The 20,085-nt window shown below is 39.4% G+C and overlaps 1 protein-coding gene across 1 annotated transcript; it reads right to left on the bottom strand.

The window, feature by feature from the left end:
• Positions 1-1,000: 1,000 nt before the first annotated feature.
• On the bottom strand, positions 1,001-4,888 carry LOC149843854 (BES1/BZR1 homolog protein 4-like). The gene is made up of 2 exons (XM_090001965.1): positions 4,544-4,888; positions 1,001-2,127 (listed from the first exon to the last, which is right to left on the bottom strand). The coding sequence occupies exons 1-2, from the start codon at positions 4,757-4,759 to the stop codon at positions 1,216-1,218; spliced, it is 1,128 nt and encodes a 375-aa protein (XP_089858091.1). The 5' UTR covers positions 4,760-4,888; the 3' UTR covers positions 1,001-1,215.
• Between the last annotated feature and the right edge of the window lie 15,197 nt (positions 4,889-20,085).

Here is a 20,085-nt window from a genome sequence, read left to right as displayed (position 1 = left end):
TTTTCAGTGTTACAAACGTGTTTGATTCTGAATGCATTTCTGGTACTTGTTGCCTCGGACATATCTTGTGCTTGTAGAGATGTATCATATGACAAACATATAATTTTTAATGACCAAACAGGCAGACGTCCACCGGATTACTAGAACTAAGGATCCACTCCTCACGAGCTCTAGCAAACAGCAGTCTCATTTTTCACCTCCGCTTTGAAATAGGCCCAACGCCTTTGAAAACGAGGAATTGCAAAGGTTCATGATTTTGTTCACATTTTAAACACCGGTCACAACATTTTTCAGTAAGCCTGTGTCTCAGCATGTCGCATGGAATCCGCATACATCACATTCTTACGTAATACAGATCGAAATATTAACTATATAGATTAAAGCCTCTTAAATATTTCATCTATGACCTGATTAATGACAACAAATCTAAGCTTCAAGCCCAGGGGGATCTCACCAGATTAGGTCATATCATTTTGCACCCGGTGCGTTGGGCGCAATTTGGTCTCTCTACTCGAACCCAGACTGGACCTAAACGAATCCATTAGATCAGCAGATCCTGAGGGCACCCACATGCAGTCTTCTCAAACACAGTAGCACGCAAAGTACACAAAAGTGAAGGCCTATACAATATAATCAAGAAAAATGTCTCGTAAAACCAAGAAGCATACACGCTTAAACAGGAAGACACACCCCATCAACCATGCAAACCGAGTTAATCTGGAGGAGAACAAGTATTTGAAGAAGCTCAACAGGCCCCTTTTTTCTCCTGAGATGAAACACTCGTGCATTTAAACATGACCAACCAAACCAAAATACTAACACCAATTTTAAGAGACGTTTATGAGCAAAACACCCATGGCTATGTAAGGGACGCATGAGTCCCAACCAGAGGTATGTCCACATGCAGATGGATATCTGGAGGCAGATAGCACATTCAGTTGAGAACGAAAGCCTGAAACTTGTGTCCAAGACAGCACAAGTGTGGGAATCACAGGCGTGTAGGAGTCAAATTATATTAACATAAAATAGTTTTTAATTAATTTAACAAATTAACCCTTTTCCTTTGTGAACAAGAGAAGACCTCAAAGCCTCCACATTAAATTCTGCTCACAGTATAAACACCATCCATTTCCCAAACACTTGACCTCTATAACAAAGCCAACATGTGACATAGAAGGAAAAAAAATCAGGGAGGAAAAGGGAAAATTAAGAAAGTCAGTTGTCGACAGACCTGGTTCGGGAGCTCCCGAGCGTAAGCTCCAGCTCATCCGACACACATTCCTCATGAATCCGTTCGCCCTCCCATGCCTTCACGACCACACTGTTCCCAAAGGCAAACTCCTCAGAGGCATCCATCATGCGAACCTCGCCCACATCAGAGGCCAGCCCCTTGCCTGATGGCGAGCAAGTCCCACTTTGGCCTGGCGTCCACATCCAAGAGCCACTCCCCTCCTTGCCTGATGGCGAGCAAGCCCCACTTTGGCCTGGCGTCCACATCCGAGAGCCACTCCCCTCCTTGCCTGATGGAGAGCAAGCCCCACTTTGGCCTGGCGTCCACATCCGAGAGCCACACCCCTCAGCCTTCAAACCAAATGGGTTAGATGCAGGGCTCACCAGGCTGAATGTGGGCGACGTGGGGCCACCACAAGCTGGAAGACGGAATCCTGCAAGCCATTCGCTTTTAATGAATTGGAACTCATTTTGGTAGGGATCTTGATGGCCAGGGCTAGGAGGGGTGGAGTTAGGGAGGAAAGCATAGTCGTGGTGCGGCCAAGGTACTGCAGTGGTGTTGGAGGCTGCAGGGTCACCGTTGCCTGACTCCCAGCTGGTTTTAACTCGGGGTCCGCATGAGGTCGGTGAACTAAGAGGTGGAGTTACAGGAGCACTGATAGAACCAGTGTGAATATAGAGGTTAGGGAATTTGTGACTGGAAGAGGTAGAGGAGAGGTTCTTAAGCCAGGGAATGAGGGAGTTTCCATCTACATAGGAGGAAGAGGCAGGGCTTGGAAAAGACGAAGAAGCAGGGGTGGGGTTGTAGGAGGCAGCAGGGCTAGGGTGGTAGGATGAACATGGGCTTGCAGAAGCAGAACCTCCAACCATGTCCATGCGCCCCACTGGCTTGCACCCCTGGTGGAACAAGGCAAAATTGCAGTCAGCACACATGTCTAAAAGATTCACAAACAAAGTTATAAACTTCACTAATTTTAACTACACCAATAAGTGAATGCAAATCCATCACCCCCTAAAATTGAAAGAAAACTATCACCACGTCAACATCCCTAACCTAATTTGGAACTGCCAGTGAGTCTTACAGATGCAGTGATGCACCAAATTGTGCCTCCCATAGACTCTACCAACTCAAATGAGTACTCCAAAGTCAAGGAAGCCTGTGTGGATATACAGTAGAATGGGAGGTTTTTTCTAAGGCTCGGTTTGGGAGTGGAGATGGTATTTAACGAGGATGTAATTAACACCACCTACCACCACCACAGGTGTTTGGGAACCCCGTTTTGGGAGATGAGGATGGTGTTGGGAGTGGAGATGGGTCATTTCCAACTACATCCTCACAAGGATGTTGTTGACAACTCCAGCCTCATCTTCATTTTCATCTCCACTCCCATCACCCCTCTCATCTTCTCACCAACACCGGCTCCCAAACAGAGCCTAATTTCAGATAAAAAAAATAAACCTTGTGCCATCTTGGAAAACTAGCTCCCAGTCAACTAAAGCATAACGGAGAGAAACTATGAGATATGATGTCCCTTACTTCAGCAAGGGATTTAAGAAGACGCTAGATAACAACTAACAAGAAAGACTAACTTTCGATTCATTTAAGCAAAAGATCATATGCACAGTGTCATACAAAAGTTAATTACACAAAATCCTTAAATCAAGGTCATCCAACTAAGAATAAGCATGCATGGGAGACCGATTATTCACACTATCACATAAAAAACATATTGGCAGATCAAGATTTGTGAGCTAATGTTTATTATTTAAGTGGTAAGCTAGGTTAACTAATAAAAAACCTAGATTTCCATCTTTTAGGTCGACCTTCTGGCCAACAGTCGAGTAATCACCCAAATATGCAATGGTGGCAATGTCATAAAAAGGAATTTGTTGCACATGGCTAATATTATCTAAAACTAAGTAATGGTGTCACTTTTAAAAAGCAACAATAGCAATGTGCCCGAGCAATAAATGCCAATTCACTTCATTGTGTCTGGCCATCAAAACTAATAAATAGTAAAAGCAAAGGCTGCTCTAAATGATACCAAGACATAATTGTCTTGTGACTAAGCAAGGCCATAAAGAGACTGTGGTAGCAAAATTATAAAAAGAAAAAGTTGGAAAAGCAAGGAACACAACCATGTATGGTGCAACAACTTGGGGAAACTATGGCTTTGTCCTATCTACAGATTTGGAAGGAAAACCAATAACTCCATTGCCTCCTTTTGACAAAAAGGACATTAGCTACACTCAAGAAGCAAATAGCTACTTAGCACAAAAAACTCATGTTCTAGAGAATTCAACTTGGAAGTGTTTCAAACACTGCTGGTGCTGCTTGGAGGAGCAACTCAGCCTGCCCTTGTCGTTCAATCTGATTATGGATCCAGAAAAAGAAATAGAAAGGCTCAAACAAGACGCCATGCAGTTAACAAGATAATAAGAATTGGTTTGGAGGACATTTGGCAACACGCATTTAGCATATCTTCTGTTTACTTAAGAAACTGACACAGAGTTTGTACCGTGGAAAAGAAACAACATCAAAGACAGAAGCAAACCTCTTGGAAAGGCCTGATTCCATCAACAAATGACAATAATAGGCACAAAAACCTGCTTATATGATCATATAATAACCTAGTCATTTTCAAAAGAAAATCCTGCCCATTCCCAGGTTAAAAGACTTGGTTTTGTTTTGCAACTTTTCATCCCGTTGTCCCTGGTGAAACAAACCACGGAAGGTGAAAAAACAAAGTAAAAGGTAATTTCTCCTAAAAAAAGGAAGAGATGAGGTTACGCAACCCTCCAGGTCGGAAGGGCCACCAACAGCACATTGGGCCGCTCTCCTTACAATAACTACGACCGAGATTAAAATCATGCGCGCACGATTTTGTACTGCCAAAGAACATTTTCTAGTGAATAATCAATCCAGTTTCGTGAAACGACAAGAAACACTATTTAAAGGTTAAAAGTTACAGTTCCACTGCCCAAAAGGGGCAATTATTCACCCAAGCATCCTCACCAAAAGATCACCTTAGGACCTTCCAACCATCAAACTTTAGAATCATGGGTTCAGTTTGAGCCCAACAAAGGACCCCATCATTCGGAAAGATGCGACCATCATCGTAAACCATAGCTTACCAAAATTAGCCACACTGGTACTACTTCCCACCACACGTAGTGGGCATTTCCAACCATATAATTGACCCAAATTATACGAGATGTCCAGATATTCTTCGCGCTACTATACTCACAATTCACGCACAAACAACAAAAAAGAGAGGAAAAGAGAAAAGAAGGATCAGAAGAAAACACATACCTTTCTGTAGGTGGTTCCGTCCTCCTCAACCGTCCATCCAGCTTCCGCGCAGAGGGCCTTCAAGACCTCGTTGTTGTCGCAGTGCTTCGGCAATTTGTATTTCCCGTACATTCGCAGACCGGAGTATATCTTTGCCGCTACCGCCCTCCTCCGGCGCTCTCTCCTCTTGTTGTTCTCCCTCTCCTTCCACGTAGGGAGCCTCGTTCCCGACGTCATCCCTCCAAACCAATCAGACAACCAGAACCTGATTTCCTGGAAACAGAAGCCAGGAAAAAACCCTAGCTTTTGGGTTTCGGATTCTCAAAAAATCCAAAGTTTCTCCTCAAATTTCCCGGGATTTGGAGGGGAAATGAACCAGAAAAAGACCCAATTCAGAGCTTCAGTGGCGGAGTTCGCGTTTTTTATATGATAGATTGGCCAGAAAACCCTAAAATGAACAGCTCCGGAGAGGAAGCTCCCGGGAAACGCTACTCTGAGAGGGTTTCGTCAGAAAGTGTCAATCAATCCCCTGACTCAACAACTTCGCTTTCGCCTTTTCCACCTGAGTGTTCGCAAAAGAGAAACCCCTAAATTTGCCCGTTCGTTGAAGAAAGAAAACAACGAAATCACGCTTTTGCCGGATCGCGTAGCGGAAGCTTCGTTGGAAACCGTACTTCAACCCCTACATAGATCCATTTCTCCTCTTCATTCTTCCGATCATCGATCCCCTTAAATCCGATCTCCGAATGCTTCAGAAAATGGGTGAAGGACTCTAAACCACCTGCACAATCGCTCCGACGGCTGGATCTGGTTTTCCGACGGAGGAAATCCTATTCTAATCCGGAGGAAATCGGCACAAAAAAACAGTTTTCGGCCGAATACATCGGAATACAGGAGTGCTCGCCCGCAAAACCGGATCCACTCCCGGGAAACCGGAGTTCTCTCCCCTGAGCTCAACTGAAAAAACTATAACACCGAAACCGCCTCCTAATGCTGCAAAACCTTCTAACCAGGTTTTCCAATATCTCTATCCAAAATCTCCCGGAAAACCAAGCTTTGCGGAGTTTCCGGCGGCTCAGGCGGAGGTATCCCCACGCTTCCAGCCAGGAATCCAATAGCCGAAACGCGATCAACGTCTGATCGACTCCAATACTCCACGAATCAGAGGCTCGAACGACAAAAGGGACCGACTTTTTACCAGCATTTCATGAGAAAAAACACTCTGAAAACCACGCAACCCGCGACTCCGGCATTCAACCCTAAGGAGAAAACAGGACGGAAAAACGGTCTGAATCCTAAAAACCGATCAAAACCGCTCGGTACACCAGGTTTCAACTTAGAACCTAAGATGGCCCAAACCTGGAACCAAGCAATCGGGGTTTCGGCGTGTGGCTTTTATATCTGTAAGATCTGTGACAATGCCCGAGTCATTCAAAAGAATTACATAAATGCCATTATGGCTCCCACTTTCAAACATCATTTTATAGACCCCTACTTATATTTACTAAAACGACATTAATATCCTATCTTATTGTTACTGGAGTGACGGTTTGAGGGCGACTGAAAGACTCCGATACTTTCCCTTGATATTACAGAGATTTTACAAAAATGACTATATATCCTTTAAAGATGGATTGTAAATTTCGATAGTTTCAGAGGCATATTGGTTCTAAAACATTTCAACTCGGTTTATCATTTATTAGTAAGATGAGGGTATTACGGTACTCTACGGACTAGACCCTAAATTTAAAAATACCCGTGCTGGGGTTTTCTTTTTCCTCTAATCTTTTTGACGAAGACATTGTCAAAGCTTCAAAGTTGCGACGGACGCTTCAGCTCCAAGCCACCCCCCCCCCCTTTCACGAGGGCGGGGCTCCCGGCGGGCATCCAAAGAAAATCAAGCCCTTCATAAGGGGTGAAATGGACATTTCGGTTTCCAATGGTTGGCCCTTCCACGTGGTCAGCGTCAGAGACCCGCCCCTTTTTCCAGCGAACAGCCGCGAGCCTGTCCATCTCGGGCGGCCCCCCACCGCTCGCAGTCTGGCCCGTGCGCGCCGTTCGTCGCACGTGCACCCACGGCGCGCTCCAAAGCCCGAACTGACGTGGACGCCTTCACGTGATCCATATCGGTCCATTCGGGGCTTGGCGTGGGTCCCACCACCTCCGGCGATCCCTCCCCTCGCTCGCTGTTGCGGGCCGTCCGCCCAATAAAAAAGGGCGTACTAAGGAAAAAGAGAAGAGAAGGAAGGGGGGACTCTAATTTAATTACTATGATGCCCTAAACTTTTGAGTCAATGCCGTAGTTGTCCCGTTACCGAAACACGCACCTGCTGGGCCTGAGCCAGGGATGTCAAATTGGATCTCTCTGTCTGGATACCAGCCTGGATTGGATCTGATAGGCCTCGGATTTTTTGACTTAATGCAATGGGGCTAATAGTTTATTGGGTCAGATTTACAACATTTGAGTGGTAGATGGATCCATATTTGGTTTGAAAGTTCATAGACCAGACCTAAGATTTGACTAGAGATTAGATCAGTCTTTAAAACTTTTTATTTGAAAGGGATCAGGCTTTGAAACTTCCTTAAGTGTTTCAACCAGTCGCAAATGTCATCGATTTGGAAATACCATGATTTTATTGTCAAAATTTTAAAGACTGATATTATATTATATTAAAAAGTGATATTTATAAAGTATCACATATTTTAAAATTTCTTGATACTTTTAATATTATTCATATTTTTATTTTTTATTTTAAAAGGCAAGCAGGGGTTGGGCAGATCACACCAGTTATTCATTGTACCACTGGGTTTGAACTTGCAATGACCCACCACAAGAAGACATGCACCGAGAGCTACTACCAACCAAGCAGAGCGCCCATTGGTATTCATATTTGTATTTGTGTGTATATATATATATATATATATATATATATATATATATATATATATAGAGAGAGAGAGAGAGAGAGAGAGAGAGAGAGAGAGAGAGAGAGAGAGAGAGAGAGAGAGAGAGAGAGAGAGAGAGAGAGACTTTTGGAGAATTTTTAAAAAATGATATTTTCAAAACATCACCAAATCTTTCCTCATCCATATCTTCCCAAGAATTACTTTTTGAACATCTAACGAACTAGCCAAACTTGTTAGATGAATATAGTTTTTCTCTATTTTTATTTTTCAATTTATAAGCATGTTAAAAATTGTTATATTACTTTTATGAATAATAATAATCTATTTTTATCTCTTTCTTTTGTGGATTAGAAAATCCCAAGACCAAGATTTGTGACTAAGGGCAAGTAGGCGGCTCGAAACTCAAATGAGTCCACTTAATTCACCGAGACTTGACCTACCTGCGATTGATTCATCCATTCAATTGGTCAACAGTCAAAGGCATGGATGCAGAGTCTCCTAGTCTCTTGTCGTCCTTGACTGAACATCGAAGACTATTTCCGTAATTACGTCTTGTGAGGCACGCGGAGACGCCAACGGTGCGGGGACCATGCTATACTTTCGCATGCCGACCGGGCCAAAGAAACGAGACGTATTGCAACCAAATGCCTCATTTAGCCCTACCATATAATCAAAATGACACTTTTTTTATTGGATTAAAAAAAGGAAATTTTCTAAAAGCACGTGAATTTTGTACACTAATAAAAAAGGTCACAAAGTTTTAAAAAAAATTTAAAAACACATCTAAAAAGTATCGTGGTTAGTAAAAAAGGCCCAAGAGTTTATTTCTGTCAAACGTGATACTCAAACAGCATTTTACTTTCAACATCATATTTTAAAAAATACACATAAAAAATAAGGTAAAGGATCAACTAATAAATTAACTCTATTAACTCATCTTGGGTTAGTCATAACTTAGGATAAATAGATGAAAGTTTATTTTTATTGGCGGTGTAAAAATTTAGGTTTTTTTTTAATTTTTCAAAACTTTGTTGTGTTTTTTTTATTAATGATCAAACTATAGGTGTTTGGGTGGGGAATTTTATATACTCAATTTGACCTCACAACCTGTTCAACATGGTTTCTTTTCTAAGAGCTGTATTTTTCAACTTAAAAGTCGTTTCTACATAAAAACGAAATTTTCTCATTCATGATTTTTTTGGTGCAACATCAACCGTTGATTTTTTTATTTTTTTTTTCTTGAAAAAGTTGCTTATGCATCACAATTGAAAGATGACGAAATGTGTTTTTTTACTAAGTTGCATTTAGGGCTGGTAAATAAGCCGAACTCAAACTGCTCGGGCTTTGCACATTAAGGGTACGTAAATCCTTGCTTGGGCTCAGCTTATGAGCTCATCAACAGCTAGCTTGTTTTCCAACATATTTTTCTTTAAAATTTAATAACATATTACATATATAAAACATGTATAATATGTATAAAACAAGCCTACACGAGTCGAGTAGAAACAAGCTTCCACTGTTAATACTTAGCACGGTTACTTAAACAAGTTAGCTTGGCTCGCTTGAACCCAATTCCCAAGCTGAGCTGTGAGCAATGAGCTGCTCATCTCGTTTCCAAGCCCAGCCTAGTGGCAATCCAATGTTAGGATCTCAAATTGGGCATTTGCATTTTTAAAATTTTCAAATAGAGACAAGGAATAGAGTTAAAAACATGTATATCCTGATAAAATTGTGGTATATTGATCTAAATAATTTAATCATGATACTTTGAAAATAATATGATTTTGCACAAATTTTTAAAGCTTACCAATATATTTGTTTTTGTGATATTTTTCAAATATTTTGATATCTATCTCTATGTTCTAGGCCGGTGATTTGTCAAAAAATCATAGGGCATCCCATATCCAGTTGTTCATCTAATTTGGTCGATCCATGCAACTTTGGAGTAATTTATTTTATCTATTTTTTAATTGGTGCATTACATGTAAAAGGGTGAGTCTTACGTGGTCATGCATAAATTTGATTCATATGTGGTTAGTTATTATATAATTAATATCCGAATGTATATCCAATCTAATATTGGGAAAAACATTGGCTACACTTAGGGATGAAAGTGGATTGGGGAAAACGGGGCCCCGCCCCGCCTCACCATGTTTGGACCGGGGATGAAGGGCATGAAACGGGAATGGAGGCGGGGATGAAGATTAAAATCCATCCCCATGTGGGGATGGACTTACGCTTTCCCTCAGCCCGCTCCGTCCCCCATCCTGATCCTCGTCTTGTCCCGCTTCGCCCCATCCTCAATCCTTCTAAGGGATGACAATAGACCGAGGGAAAACGGGCCCCATCCCGCCTCGCCCCCATTTGGACTGGGGATGGAGGACATGAAACGGGGATAAAGGCAGGGGTGGAGGTTAAAATTCATCCCCGTGTGGGGATGGAGTTTCGGATTTTAAGATGGGTCAGGGGTGAAGACCTTGTTTGGTGCCCCGGTCTAATGCCATCCCTAACTACACTCTAGATATTGAAATTAGTGCCCTGAAAATCCAATAAAATGTATTTGATAGAAAATTAAAGTAACATTTATTATGTTAAGATCGCTATGTTTACGGCCATATATAAAATTTCCTAAGGGTCCACATGTTACATTGTAAGATAACTAAATATTTGACTTCTAGTCAACATGGGAGAACTAATTTTTCTAGCTCCTGGTGTTTGAAATAGTCATAGTTGTAGATTAAAAAAATATTTACTGTCAGTTATCAGTAGATAACTTTCTCATGTACAAAAAGGGTTTAAAATATTCTTAGGAGTTCATTTATTACTAAGTAAATGATTTAATTATTTTGATTACACATAAATAACTTGTGTAAATTTATTAAAAGGTGCATATTATAATTAGTTAAATACTTGACAAATGATAAGTATTTAACAAGGGATCCAAAACCATTTTTTAGAGAATATCCAACATTGAGGAAAAGTGCAATTCTGATTAAAAGAAAAATGTAAGCTTGATAATTAGATAAATACATTAAAGGGTGCATATTGGGTTTGGGTTGGCTGCGCAACCTTTAAGCTGGCTCAAGAAGTAGACTGGCTGGACTCAGGGACAGCTGAAAAGCTTGTTTTTGGAACCTGACCTGATAATAGTTGGGTTTGGAAGTTTGCAACTAAACCTGATAAGGGTCAGGTCGATTTTCCGGTGGGAGAGGGTTGGGATCGGTCGGGTTTTTCAGTGAGCTAGACAGGGTTGGGGTCGGATCAGGTTGGGCTGGCCCGACCTGATGTACACCCTTAAGCTGTTATAGATTAATGTTATTGAAAGCTTTTGCATGGGGTTTATGGGAAACTGTACTATTAGGTTTTGTTTGGGTGCTGGTGTTAGGAGGGAAATGAGAAGGGTGATGGATAGAGTGCGATGAGAGTGGATTTCATAACCACCTTGCGAGGATGTAATTGGAATCCAAAGATGGAATCGAGAATCGGACCGGGTTATGGGCATGGGGTTGTATGCGAAAGTCAGAGACCCGAATGGGAGGCATAGCATGAGACCGCGGACCGGCATCTCAAGTGAAGACTTTGACTTGGTAAGTGGCTTCTGTAAGATTCAGACAAGTTGGCCAAACTTGACTCAGTCACTGGTAGGAGTCAGACTTGACCATGTCTTAGTAGGTCAACCCAAATCGTCTGGTCTTAGTAGTCTGGCTTGGACAGATTCTGACCCAGCTTAAAAGTTTGCTTTGAACGATGGCCTACCAAGGACTAGAATAGTAGAATTTGCCTGACTAAGCGATGGGAAGTCTAAACCATATTCACAAATATTGGTAATATTGTTTTACAAATATCAAAATTGTCTTGTGATGATGTTGTATTTATAATAGTTAAAATCTTTTAATACTTTTGTGATCCTTTTTTATTGAACATCTTGTTTTTATTGTGATATTATTGTGACTAACATTTTTTAAAACTGTATAACAATTGGGTTATTTAACATAACATACCTGATTCTTGGATAATTCAATTTTCATACCTAAAATACCTATAATTCAAAATTTACCTAGTTTTATGTTCAATTATTCAAATTCATCCCTTTTATAATTATTCTTCTTTACATAGTCAATAGTTAACAATTTTAAGATTATATCAGTTTTGCATTTATTAAAAAAACCTCGTTACTCCCTCTCTCTCTCTCTCCAAAACGCTATATATGATTTTTTAAGGATTGAATCATGATTTTGAGTGTAAATAAGAAAGCTTAACTTAGCAAGTTGACCATAAAGTAAATGAGGTATTCAATTGAGTGTGAATCTGAATTATAAAAAAAAATGCATGGTTTTGTAATTAACCCTTCACAATTTTATATTTTTATAGTTTAAATTTGTTTCTATATTTTTTAAAATTTTGCATATACCGACTCTCTCTCTCTCTCTCTCTCTCTGGGTTTGTGTTGTCATCCATCGAAGATGACGAAATGCATGTACTTCTTTTAATAATTTTTGAACAATATATTGAAAACGAGATGCGAACAAAGATGTCTCAGTTTACCCATGCTGGGGCTTGAAAGCCGTCCATCTCTATAATGGACGGCCCTCATTACGAGTTGCCCCATCCGCAGGCGTACTCGATATCAATATTCAAGTGGTGTTGGGAGCGGACAAGACAACATGAAGGGAGAGAAAAGCGAAGTACGCCCAAGTCCTGACCCTCATTGGTCCCGTTTTGGTGCAATCATTCTACAGTCTTGAGCACGTGCACAGGAGAGAGAGAGAGAGAGGGGCCGGTGGGGTGTCCACTAACTTCTTAAATTCTAGATCTGCGACTTTGGTCCACGGACCTGCAGCCAAGATCCAGAGTTTGAAAAGTCGGTACTGGATCAATTGGATCAAAAAATGAGGGCTAGTCCAAACACATTGTCCACAAATATAACCGATATTTTGAAAATATTTTTTTGACAAATTTTCAAATACCCACCAAACCTTTGGGTGTAATTTATGTGCACCCCAAACTTTAAGAGGTTTTCAATTTACCACAAAATATTTGTTACTGTTACTCAAATGTACCCATTCACACATTGCCATTAGTTTGTTCTTGGGTTAACAATAATGTTTTTAAATGACTAATTTACCTTTGTAACAATTGAACACTAAGATTTTTTTTTCAAGATTGATTAAAATTACTCATTTACCGTGTACTCTAGGAGTACAATAACTAATGGTATTTAAAGCAAGCTTAATCTTAAATAACTACAAGAAACACATTAATTAGCGATAAAAAATTTACAACGGAAATAATTGGTCATAAATTTATGATGAAAATAATCCGTCGCAAATTTGTGATGAATTAGCTAGAGAAAACGAGTCATCCTTAAAATTAGAATTAGGGACAGACTTAGTGACAGAACAATTCTGTCTCAAAATCTGTCGCTAATTATCAACAGAAAAATTCTGTCTCAAACTCCGTCTTAGCTTCGCGATGAATGAGCAGCAAAACTTTTCTATCGCGACTTAGTCGCTAATTGACGACGGATTTTGAGACCAATTTTTTTCGTCGCTAGTTTCATCGCTAATTTCTCCCGTAAAACCCTAATGTGAGCCCCTTTCTTTTCCTTTTTGTTTTATCCACTGACTGTCGTGTGCATCCGCCGACCATCGCCGCCCGTCGCCCATCGCCCATCATTGTATGCCATCGTCGCCCATCGACCTCCTCTTCTTCTGCCCCCTACCATCGCGTTGCTCGCCATCTTCGCCCCCACTCTTCGACGACCCATCGGTGATGCTCTCCAGAGACCTCGTCCCCCTCGTCCGGCCCACCCTCTCTGCCTCACCGGCAACCCCACCTCCCTCTCTGCCTCTGTCCCTCTTTGCCCTCTCTCCTCTCTCGTCCAACCTCCAGCCACCGACATGATACTATGGGAGTCCTCCCCCCCCCCCCTACGACCCTCCCTCGTCGACCTCCGCTTCTTCCTCCCTCTCTGGTAGCCTCGTTGTGCAATTAATAGGCCATAGAGGGTTGAACCTGCCTTCCTCCTCTCTCTCCCCGACTGCGCCTCCCCTCTTACTGTCGCCTTTGTCCCTCTTCGCCCTCTATCCTCTCTCGTCTGACCTCCAGCCTCCGACCTGCAGTCGTCGAAGTCCCCCCCCCCCTACCCACCCACCCACCTACCTGCGACTCTCCCTCACTAACCTCCTCTTCTTCCTCCCTCTCTGGCAGCCTTGATTGCTCTCTTCTTCCTTGACCCACGATGGTGACCTTATCGTCGGTCGTCCTTTTGTTCTGGTAGCCTTACTCTGCAGCTAACCCATAGCCGGATACCCTTCCCTGGTGAGTCTGTAGGTATATCGCCTCTCTCTCTTTGTCAGGCGATGGCGGAGCGCTGCCCTTGTCGTATATAAATGTGCATTGCAGGTACGTAGCTGAGCTAATTACATGATTCATAGTGCTAAGCATCGTATGCGGTTAAAAATGGAATGCAAAAAGAAATAAGAAAAAAATGCAATGGCAAAAGCAATGCAAATCAGGTAAATACCCGTGATAAGTAATTGATGCAAACGCATCACATGTTATTTACTTTCTTGGATACAACATTTTTTATTCACACACTCATTTAGTTGTGAATATCTAGGACTGCTTTGCTGGAGTTCGGAGATCATTCTGAGCATGATTTGAATGTATGAAAATAAAAGTTCTCTTATTTTTGTAGTTCAAAGTTCATGCTAGTCATAATAGTAGTTAGTGGGATATTAGAGTGTGTTTGCTGCATGTACATGTTTGACATTATTATGATATGAATAATTGAATGTATTGCAATGTTTGACGTGACAGTATCCAAGCTTGCATGAAGTTATTTTTGAATTAATTATGCCCTCCATGTGAAATTGTATTATGAAAATATGCTTAAATTGAATATATCATGTTTATGAATGTGATTTCATCTTTCTAAATATCTTTGTGATATATATATATATATATATCAAATAATTATATCCACCAACAATGTATGATAAATTTGATATTTTTTTTATCGATGCATTATTATGATTCTCTTTTAACTGGTGAAGATAATATCCATAACATTATAAAATAAAATGGCTGCAAACCGTGAATGGATGTACCGTAGGATAGTTGATAATGAGGTGTCACTTGAATATATGGATGGTATTGACAGTTTTATTGAATTTACAATGGCAAGTGTCAGTAGAATAGATCTCATCGGTTGGATCAGGTGCTCCTACACGATGTGTAAGAATAATCGATTTGTAGAACCTCATGGCGTTAGACATCACCTATACAGGAAAGGTTTTGTAAGTGATTATCATAATTAGATGCTTCATGGTAAAAAAATTGAAATAATTTTGACGTATGGGTGTATGTGATGCACGATAATCCATATGTGAATTTGATATTTGATGCCACAGGACCAGAACTGGGTTCTGCTATAGGTCCTAGTGATGTACTAACTGGGGTAGAGGAAGAAGCACCAAATGCTACAACTAGTAGATTTTATGACTTACTTAGAGATGTTGATGAACCACTATGGAATGATTGCGAGAGTCATACTATCTTGTCTGCAGTTCTTCAACTACTGAATTTGAAGTCATAGTATAATTTAAGTCAATCATGTTTTGATCATTTGTGCTCTATTGTGAAGAGTATGTTGCCCAAAGATGAGAAATTGCCATAAAATTTCTACTGTGCGAATGTTATTGTCAACACTCTAGGTATAGGGTATCAAAAGATAGATGTTTGTCCAAATCACTGCATGTTGTATTTCAAAGATCAAGAAAATAGCAGAGCATGTCCGTCATGTGGGCATCCTCTATTTAAGCCAAAGATAAAGGGCAATGGTAGCACGATGTTGAAAGAAGTGTCATACAAGTCACTTCACTACTTCCTTCTCACTCTTAGATTATAACGACTATATATATCTTTGAGGATAGCCTAACACATGAGATGACATGCAAATAAAGTTCGTCATGATGAAGACAAGATCACGCATCCTGTTGACGCTGAAACTTGAAAGTACTTTGATCGTACTCATCAGACCTTCGCAATGGAAGTGAGAAATGTTAGGCTATATTTATGTATAAATAAATTTAATCCATTTGGGGGTAGATCAACCCCATACTCGTGTTGGCCAATATTTATCACCCCATACACTCGAATAGATAGAAATGAATTGTGGGCAGTTTGCAAGGTGAAGTCTAAACTATACCCCGAGTATGATCTGTTACAGAAAGACAAGATTGCTGAAGAAGGTGATTACTATCAATCAGATGATATGTATGACTTCTTTTATAGTCACGATGTCACACATGTTTGCATGTCATATCTTCATTGTCCAGTGGCACACGTATGGAAGAATGTGATCAAAATGATATACCAAGTGGATGGACACCCAATGAAGAAGACGACGAAGAGGAGAAGGATGAAGAAGAAGAATATGAAAGTCAAACAAGTAATGAGGAAGCATACTCGAGCTAGTGAAGTACATATTGTAATACATATCACATCACTTTATCATATGCTCTTATTTTTGTAGTTTGAAGTCCATGCTAGTCATGATTGTAGTTAACGAGATCTTGGAGTGTGTTTGTTGTAGGTACATGTTTGCCATTGTTGTGATATGAATGATTTGAATGTATTATAATGTTTGACGTGACTGTATTCATGCTTGCATGAAGTTATTTTTTATTTGATTATGTATTCATGTTCATGAAATTGCATATCATGTTACATTCCATGCATACTTAGCATGTACATGCACAGTTATAAAACTGATTCATGTAGGACCTTTAAATCTTTACATTTCATGCATATGTGATGTCCATGCTAAGTTCAAGAGTTATGTAACTGATCCAAATATCATTTTTATTTGTTAGAATATGGTTCATGGAGATCATATTGGTCAAAGATCAAGTGGAGGTTGTGGGACATCATTAGGTAGATGTCTTTGTGTTATATTTAAATATAAGAATTCTTAATTATTAATTTCTACTGTAATCATTACTTTATAAGAGTCATTTGAGCAACAGATGGTACATCGATATGACGATGACTCCACTCAACATCCATCTTTTGATCCTGCAGTATGAGTGACTGCAACTGGTGAACCCAAAAAGGGTTGTGTGTTCGGGTTTGGCAGTAACATGAACACCATACCAGTCATTGCCTCTTGCAGTTAAGGCTCTCAGAATTCTCCCACCAGCATCAACTCCCACCGTTCGATTGACCCTACTATTTCTTGGGATGGTGTCTACCAGCTTCTTTAGGACATAATGCATGACTTTTTACATGAAGTCATTCCCAACCTTGTTCATAATGAGTTATGCAATTTTTTTCGGGACAGGAAAACTTTGTTGGCATTCAACATGAGCTCTGGTGCCCGTCAGGTATGAATAATTGAATCACTATGAATTCTTATTGCTAGCATTAGAACACATGTATGTATGATTGAATCACTATAAACATTTTTACAACCTTAGAACACATATAAGTATGATTTCATCACTATGAAAGTTTTTTGACTGCCTTATAATACATATATGCATGATTGAATTACTATGAAAGTTTTTTTGTTGTCTTATAACACATATATGCATGATTGAATTACTATGAAAGTTTTTTGACAACCTTAGAACACATATAAGCATGATTTCATCACTATGAAAGTTGTTTGACTACCTTATAACACATATATGCATGATTGAATCACTATAAAAGTTTTTTGACAACCTTAGAACACATATAAGCATGATTTCATCACTATGAAAGTTTTTTTACTGTCTTAGAACACATATAAGCATGATTTCATCACTATGCAAGTTTTTTGACTGCCTTATAACACATATATGGATGATTGAATAACTATAAAAGTTTTTTAACAACCTTACAACACATATAAGCATAATTTCATCATTATGAAAGTTTTTTGACTGCCTTATAACACATATATGCATGATTAAATCACTATGAAAGTTTTTTGACTCCCTTAGAACACATGTATTAATGATTGAATCACTATGAAAGTTTTTTGACAACATTAGAACACATATAAGCATGATTTCATCATTATGAAAGTTTTTTTACTGCTTTATAACACATATATGCATGATTGAATCACTATGAATTTTTTTTGTCACCTTTAGAACACATATCTGAATTCTATTAATGTTCTTCACTTTATTGCTAGTCTATGTGTCATTCAGCCATGTTACTTTGATTTCTTTAGATTAGGTACATTGCATATAATTTATTTCATTATATTTTGTTTATCAATACTCACATTTTGGTTCTCTTGTAGGATGCTGAAGATGATCAACGTAGATGAGCTGATGCAGACATGAATGAAGGGACAAATCGAGACAATAAAGAGGATGATGCTCTAAATCTTGGCGATGATTAGATTCATGTGTTGAATTTGTTGCATTTACTTATTGTTTCGAACAAACTCTTTGTATATGTTCACTTGTAACTAATTAGTACTTGACGATGATTACAGTGGGTTGTTAAATTTGTTTCACTTATAGCTTGTGCTAAATTTGTTTCACCTGCTTTGTATATGTCTTTTTTATGTGTACTTTGTTTTTTATACACAGGTTATATAAATTGTATAACGAGAAATTTTTTCTCGATATTTATATTTTAAATAAATTTTTTTATTTTTTAAAAAATTTTGCGATAGATTAGCGATGGATTAGGGATGGATATTAATCTGTCTCAAAAATTGAATCGGTTGATATTTTGCGACGAAATGTAATTCGTCGCTAAGCTGTCGTTAATTGGGCGACATAATTTAGTGACGAAAACATATCCATCGTAAATTTTTAGTGACGGATATGCATCTATCACAAAACCAAATCAGTTCTTATTTAGCGACAGATTAACGATGAATCATGACATTCTTTAATCCGCCGTAAATTAGCAACATAAGTAGCTACAGATCAGTTATATCGCTAATTAGCGACCAAGAAATTGCGATGGAAGCTATCCATCGTTAAACGGATTGGTGTCATATTTGCGATGAAGTATCGATGGATACCGTTCATCGCTAATCCGCATATTTCTTGTAGTGAATGAACCAACCTTTGGCTTAGAATTACTGTACCCTTTTGAGAAATGCATTTGGGATTCTTCTACATACATGACTAGAAGCAATATTTTGCCCTTATAGCTAATGGACCTTGTTAGTACTTTTCAGCAAGTACTATAATGGTATTAATTTCTAAACCAATTTAAGCCTCGATTTGGCCATTCTAAAAACGGATTATCAGTAAAACATTTTAATGGAGATCCTTTTCTACCATTGTCATGATAAATAGATAGTTCAAGATACCATGTAACCCATGTCCACATGTTAAAGTGGCTTCCATCCTTTACGTGAATCTTTTTTTTTTTGAAAAAAAAAGTTTTATTCAAATGTTGGAAGAATCATTACAGAGATGAAAGAGAGTGGCAAAGAATCATCCTATAGCAGAAGCCTAAGGGAAACATGATTCTTTACATGAATCGACTTCACTATCGGTAGGGTCAGCCATAGAACTGAACAAACGTACTTGTTTTTCAAATTAAAACAAAAAAATTAATCAGGAAAAAGAAAAAGCAAAATAAAGCTAATTGGGTTGGTGTAAGTTAACATGCAGTTATCTCATGTAAAGCTAAAGAAACCTTAGAATCCAATGTATTGCAGAAACACTTTCAGCAATAAACATGTAGGAAGAGGCTGCCGATGCAGTAGCAGCAACAACAACAAGAGTCAGAAAACAACCAAGAAAGCACCAAGAAGAGACAAGGTTGATGCAGTGCATGAAGATTAAGGTTCTAGATTTAAGAGTCAGAAAACAACCAAGAAAGCCCCAAGAAGGGACAAGGTCGATGCAGTGCATGAAGATTAGGGTTCTAGATTTAAGAGGAGCAGCATCAATGGTGCTGCTGGTGCTGCTAAATATGCAATTCCACTCAGCCAGTGATGGGGTGTTTTAAGGGCATGAGCGATAACACTGATGGCTTCCAAAGTCACTTCACTCTTGGTGGATGCAGAAGAGAGAGAGAGAGAGAGAGAGAGAGAGAGACGTGCATGGCTAGTTTCCTAATAATCAGTTTTTTTATTTGGAAAAGATTTATCCTAAAATTGCATGGATAGAATGGAGATAAATAACAGAAGTTACGAATAGTTACTAACCGGGAGGACCCAAGTTCAGCGAATGCCAAGAGGAGGAGAAGTTGGCTTGAAAGAAGCTACAATTTTTCAAAATATCATTTGGATAGAAAATAATATGTTTTATAATGCGATTCGTATCGTATAGGCCCAAAATCGATAAGAAACAGGATGATTCAGTTTCTTTTTTAAAGATGCTTAAAATCATCAAAAATAAAATTTTAATATTATTTGGTGCCCCAAAAGCGTTTGGCATTGTGGGATGGGGAGTAGGCCACTAGGTGAGCAGTCTAGGTTCAAATCCGAAGCAGGTTATATGTTCCCCCCCGAACAGGGCAGTTAGCGACATCTCATGATCGGGGGTCCCAAAGAGCACCACGTATGTAAGCATGTGCGTCTCGTATCCCCATGTTTGTCAGCATTAATTAGCGTTGGAGTTTGATGCGATTGCAAAGACTTAAGTACCCTCTCCTCCATTGGTGCAAAAAAAAAATGACGGTTC

The sequence above is a fragment of the Nuphar pumila genome, chromosome 3 (genome assembly GCF_984573655.1).
Source record: "Nuphar pumila chromosome 3, dmNupPumi1.hap1.1, whole genome shotgun sequence".
In the NCBI taxonomy this organism is placed as follows: Eukaryota; Viridiplantae; Streptophyta; class Magnoliopsida; order Nymphaeales; family Nymphaeaceae; genus Nuphar; species Nuphar pumila.
This window is presented reverse-complemented; position numbering and strand designations above follow the sequence as displayed.

Bases quoted from the DNA above. Each gene is read 5' to 3' on its own strand.
- LOC149843854 (XM_090001965.1), bottom strand. From the start codon at position 4,759: ATGACGTCGGGAACGAGGCTCCCTACGTGGAAGGAGAGGGAGAACAAC. The intron at 2,128-4,543 runs GTATGTGTTTTC...TTGTTCCACCAG, and splicing joins ACGGAACCACCTACAGAAAG to GGGTGCAAGCCAGTGGGGCG.